The following is a 6,000-nucleotide window of genomic DNA, read 5'->3' as shown; positions in this document are numbered from 1 at the left end:
AAAGAAGAAGAAAAATAAAATAAAGAAGGAAGTGCTTATTATTTTGTGTGCTTAATCAACTGTAATCATTTTTTATACATTATTATACCTATGGACCAAAGAAGAAAAATGTAATATATTCCCAGAAACTAAATTGTAAACAATATTAGTGAATAGCTAGTTTTACAAAAAGGGATTCTTTGTTGCTGTACAGTTCAAAAAGATATAAAATTAACCAGAGACAAATACAGTAGATGACTTGGTATTTGCAAGTGATCAACAGGATATTAAATTTAATGGAGGCTTTAACAAACCTCCACTGAGAAACTTGGAATTCAAAGATTTTTCTATCTTACCTTATCAGCACAATTGTGATATCATTTTGAATTTAATGGCTCAAAAGAGCCAACCAGAAATACATCAGAAAAATGTTTACACCCTTGTAGGAAGGATATTTTTTAAGAATATATAGGGCTCAAGACTAAATTCCAACGAATGAACTGGTTGGATCTATTGAAAAAAAACTATTCTATTGACTAAATTAATCACTAGTTTAATAAGAGCTATGTTTGGAATTAGATCCATTATAAAATAAATTGTTTAGATTTCATAAATTTCTCAAAATATTCTTTTATACCTGGAAAATACACACAGATACACACACACACACACACACACACACACACACACACACACACCCCTACTTCTAATCAAAGCTAAGACCTTATTAAAGGTTCTTTGAAAGTATTACTTTAAACTGACACACAAACCTGTTCTTTGTTCTTCCCTACTGGCAATATTAACTGATGTTATATATTAACTTCAACGTAAAGTGGTTTGAAGTGGGGTATATAATTACATGTATTAAAAAAAGTTCATCATAAAAACAGGCAAAAATACAATATTTTACCTAAATAAGGTTGAAAACTGTGGTCTAAATATGTTGGATAATTAAGAATTTTTGAGAAAAACGATATAAAATTCTTATAAGAAATAGATTTTCATTACCTTTCCCAAATGCCTTTCACATGAACTTAATCTATCTTAGTATTTTAATCATGATGCTTACCTTGATAGAATCATGACTGTTAAATATCTCTGTATATACTTATGTATGTATAATTTCTCACCTTTCTTAGAAATTAAAAAGGGGAAATGCCTCATTAGGTTTAACTAGCAACAGACATTATTCAAGTGGGTTTTTCTCTTTGATTTTTTCCCCTGTTTTTGAAGTCTTGAATTTGTTTTTGAGTTTGATGAAAATATGAGTGCATAAATATTAATGGAAAAGATTAGTATCTTTCATATAAATGTTGATAACACAAGATTATGGATATTAAGAATTTTATTAAATGCTGAATTTCATTTCTTAAAGCATGAATTCAATAGAGAAAAATATCATAATTTGTCTTGTCCACACTGTTATGATTTTGATTCAGTGTCTCTGGTTCCTAAGCATGCAAGTGTTAAAAATAACCACATCCCACCCCAGTTTTAATTTTATGCTTCTGGATACTTTGGATTAAGAAACGGTAAGCCCAAGGTTCCCATAAGACCTCAATTAAAAAGAAAATAAGTGCACTACAGGGTAGCAATCAGTCAACTCATAACTCTCTTGAAATTCTGAATCTTTTTATAGGAAAAAAATCTGAGAATTACTTCAAACATATGCAGATGGATATAGGAATGCCAGAAGACTAATAACAAGAACACCAGTATAATAAAGCTATTAATATGGTCCCAAAGTTCAAAATAAGTCATAAAAATGTTGATGTTTCACAGGCATTGTCTGAGGGTAACAAGTATGAAGCATTTGAAAAAAAATTCTTAATAGATAATGAAGAGCCATGACTTTGCAGAAGGTGGACCTGAGCTACTTCCCTTATCCTCCCATTGGAATGATGACAGGCTGTGTCAAAGTACAACATCCATAGGCTCCATAGAGCTTCTCTGCCCTTTTAGAACCTATGATATTATGGCAGAGTTGAGTTCCTTCAACCAGCAATATGAAAAGAGCCACATCATAAAAACTTTATTTATATATATATATACACACACACATATATATGTGTATATATATATACACACATATATATATGTATATATACCAAAAACTGTGAGTGAAGTAATAGCTTTTGTGCTCTTTTTAAACAAACTATGAACTATTCAAAAAAACTGGAAATGTGGCTCAGGGGGATCATTTATCCAAACCTGAGATAAATTCGAAATAGAGAGATCCCTGAAAAGACTACTAAACATGAAGATTGGCACTTTAAAAATCACTGAAGTTTAAAAAAAATTATTAGATGGTTCTATATTAGTTCCATTTTATATTCAAACAAATAGAAACATAAATAGAAGAAAAGAGCAAAACAGTCACCCTCTTAGCACACTCACGATCTCATAGCTCAATAGACAACTCTCAGTGCTAAATTAAGTTATAAATTACATTTGGTCTTTTATTTAAAGTCTTTATAAGAATGAGATGCACTTTGATTTTCAACTGAATTCTGTGGATGTGATGTGAGTGGTAGTGACACCATCCAGATGGCATGGCTAATAGTAGGAGGTAAAAAATTTTTGTTGAACAAATATTACCTTAATCAGAGCAGTAACTATACAATAATGAGATTATATCTCTATATATGTACATGTATTTATCTACATTTTGTACATACCATAACTCTTTATGTCAATATACAGCTGCATAAAATAGTCATAATATTATGGGCCAAAGAGACAATTGTTAGTTTATTAAAAATGTTTCCCAAAAAATTAATCTTATTTTAATAAATCCATGTAACTTTTTTGTGTTTTTAAAATGATTTATGGAAGGGAGAATAATTGTAAAGACTCTGCTTCTATAATTTAAAATCCTTTTCCATGGAGCATCCTCCCTCTCTCCAGCAAGACTAAAAGCCCCTTTCAATTTATATAAACTCTAAAAGATTAAGAAGTGTGTAAGAAAAAATTCCACGAAAGTAAGAGAAATAATAGAAAATCCTGATCCACATTATTGGAATATCTCAACCGTCAGGATATCATTAGGCTCAAATTAGATTTTAACAGTTGAAAGTAAAAATAAAGATAACAATAATGATAACTTTTCTGGTCAATCTACCATAAATTTTAATAAAACAGGTACCATCAATGCAGGTGCAGCCTTTTGCCAAAGGTATAGATGAGTCTTTTCTGTTGTCCTACAGAAACTGCTATTCACAAATACTTTTACATATGTACATATTTATAAATTTATAATGTATAGTCACACATTAAGGGGGAAATGCAGAACTTATAAGAACAATATTTAAAGTGTCTAACAACACATACCATACAAAGCATTTTTTATTGCTTGTCTTCAGGCATTGTGTACTGTCTTAGACTACCACACCCTTCCGCAAACAGCCCAGAAGAGCTATGATATATTTAAATGTGTAAGAAAATAGGTTAGCTTCCATTCCAGTGTATGAATAAAGTGCACTTTTAAAAACAATTTAGATGACAAAGAAGTTACTTTTGGAAGGGAATTAAAGAAATACATTAATTGGCTCATGTAACAAATTTATTTTATTAAGGATTATGGATTACTTTTCGTGAGGGAATTTTTAATGTCAAGGCTGTCTTCACCGCAAATTCTGTTAATAATATGCATTTGTGACCTTGGTATTAATACAATCATGCAAAGCACATAACAGAATCACACTGAAACAAAAGAAAATGAAAAAAAATAAAATTTAAACGAGGCAAAGAAATAGCAGTTTTTGTTGTGATTTTGCTTATTTCCATAAGATACTCCTTTTATTGATTTTATGAACATACCTATTTATGCACTATACTGAAATACTGTACAAAACTGCAAGAAATGCCACTATTTGACTACTTACGTTTCTACAAAAACACCATCATATAGGTGTATCTATTAGTAAAAGTCAACTAATAACTGCTAATGTATATGTGAGTCAAAAGGATTTTAAGTTTGCCCAAAATGTTGAATCTAGGCATGAGACACAACTATTAATTTCTATTAACATATTTCAGGGACATAAAGAGTATTTTTTAAATACTGAAAGGAAAATGAATTTTACTCATTAATAATTAGTAATTATATAAAATTGAAAATTGTGGTTTCTAATTTAGCTACATGTTTGTGTGTGTATCCTAATTGAGCTAATTGTGTGTGTGCGTGTGTGTGTGTGTGTGTGTGTGTGTGATGTCTGTGCATGTGAACTAATCCTCAATCTGTTGGTGATGCTTTAAAGTTTCAGTTTAAAAATGTTCAACTCTTACCAAAACCTCTTCAGGTATACAAAGCTGCAAATTTGAGTCAGAGAAATTTAAAGTTGCAATTTACAAAAGCAGATTTACATTAATTCTTATCTGAAAGAGCTGCTTTCAAGACAGAAAAATGTGCCAATTAACTGCCCTTTCCTTTGTAATTAGTGGCTTCTGAGTCCTGATGAAAAGAAGCCTTAAGGCAGAATTTGCAGTAAACAGGAAAGGAGAGAATCATAGAAGTGCTTATATATATTCTGTGACACCTATGAATTCTCATTGATGGGAGTTTTTGGCACAATTTTCTAATCCAGTATGAATGTTGTTCCACAGCAGCCAAACTGGATGTTTTTTCCAGTCTCCAGCACCAAGAAAATTTAGCTGATCAATTTCAATACAACACATACTGGAAAGAGTAAGACCTAGTTATTGTCTTTTTTTTTTTTTAATTTAAGGTAGTTTCCAATGATTAAAATAATCTGTAGGATTTCAATTATTACTTTCAAATAAACTCTAATGCTAAAAATGTCATGTCCACGACATTCCAATAGTTATTAAATTCTAGGCATAATGAACATCCTGTCAGGGTGACTCATAATTATTTGAATTTGTCATGCTGTAATATGTACATGGCTATGGACACTCTACAGGGTAATTAAAAGCTGATTTCAAATCTCTGGTTTTTCTTCTGATGTGTACTAAGCTTCCAATTATACTAGCAGGGATTCTGAGCACTTGGGAAGGGAACTGATGTTGCAGATATGAGGTTCTGTTATTTAGAGGAATTCATCTTGGAACGACAATGTTACCTTACGTTACAGTTAGGCAACAGTAGAAAATACTCCTATGTAAGACCTAAATCAAAAGGGTCCATAAAATGTGGTGTAGGATCTCCATTTTCATCGCTGTTAGGAAAAGAGAAAATAAATCAGGTCATCTGAAATCCACTTTAAACCAGCTCCTAGGGTAAATCTTTTAAAAAGGCAATGGCTTTTTGGGCATGGGGTGCTTTCTGCCTGCAGTACCACAAGTTAGCAAATGCGTGTCTCTATTAGAGGTCTATAAGCTATGTTGCTATATACATACTGTACATGTTGGTTCACAAATTAGCAGTTATTAGTCAGACTGTACATGGCAAAACAAACCAGGTTTAATGTTGCTATACATCCCAAAGACAACCTGTGTCTAGATTCAAGGACTGACCCCTAATACAGGTTCTCTGTTTAAGTATGTAGCCCAGTAAACTAAATTAAATGTACCAAACAAAACTGGGAAAACTATTCTAGACATTCTGTCAATTTTGCTAACACTGTTGAAGGTTTTCTTGGCTTCGGCTGGCTTGTTTTCCGGCTTCTTGTTGGGTTCTGGCGTGGTTGCACTCTTGGAGATGGTGGAGAGAACTGGGTCTTTTGAAAGATTCGGGGCATAATTGGCAACTGCCACTGCATAAGCATTGTTCTGTATCATGACAGAGGCTTTTTCTTTTTTCTATTGAAAAATACAAGAATTAACAGAATGTGGGTTGAGACTGCTTCTTAATATTTTCCAAACTCCAGTTCAAATTCTGAAGAAAAGTATCTTGATAAGCATCATTATCCATTAGAAAGAAGGAATTTAGGGAAATAAATATAGTTTATTAAGTCCTAAAACCATGAGGGAGAGGAAACCCCCAGAGTAAATCAATGATATCATTTTCCTGGAGAACCATTTTCTTGTTGTTTACATGGAACACTGACAATCAAAAATACA

General features: G+C 31.8%; 1 protein-coding gene across 2 annotated transcripts in view; it reads right to left on the bottom strand.

Annotated features, from left to right (window-relative positions):
* Positions 1-4,701: 4,701 nt before the first annotated feature.
* The window catches only part of GABRA2 (gamma-aminobutyric acid type A receptor subunit alpha2), a 121,727-nt gene continuing 120,428 nt past the window's right edge, over positions 4,702-6,000 (bottom strand). The window contains exon 9 of one of the 2 annotated variants that reach the window (XM_027104070.1): positions 4,702-5,739. In XM_027104070.1, the coding sequence (XP_026959871.1) occupies positions 5,443-5,739 (297 nt within the window). In that variant the 3' untranslated portion in view covers positions 4,702-5,442. The remainder of the gene's footprint in view (positions 5,740-6,000) is intronic. The other variant, XM_027104069.1, reaches the window with a different exon arrangement.

Source organism: Aethalodelphis obliquidens, unplaced genomic scaffold (assembly GCF_003676395.1).
Source record: "Aethalodelphis obliquidens isolate GAN/ISIS:26980383/991018 unplaced genomic scaffold, ASM367639v1 scaffold6, whole genome shotgun sequence".
Taxonomy (NCBI): domain Eukaryota; kingdom Metazoa; phylum Chordata; class Mammalia; order Artiodactyla; family Delphinidae; genus Aethalodelphis; species Aethalodelphis obliquidens.
The sequence above is the reverse complement of the archived record's forward strand: the minus strand, read 5'-3'. Positions and strand labels throughout refer to the sequence as shown.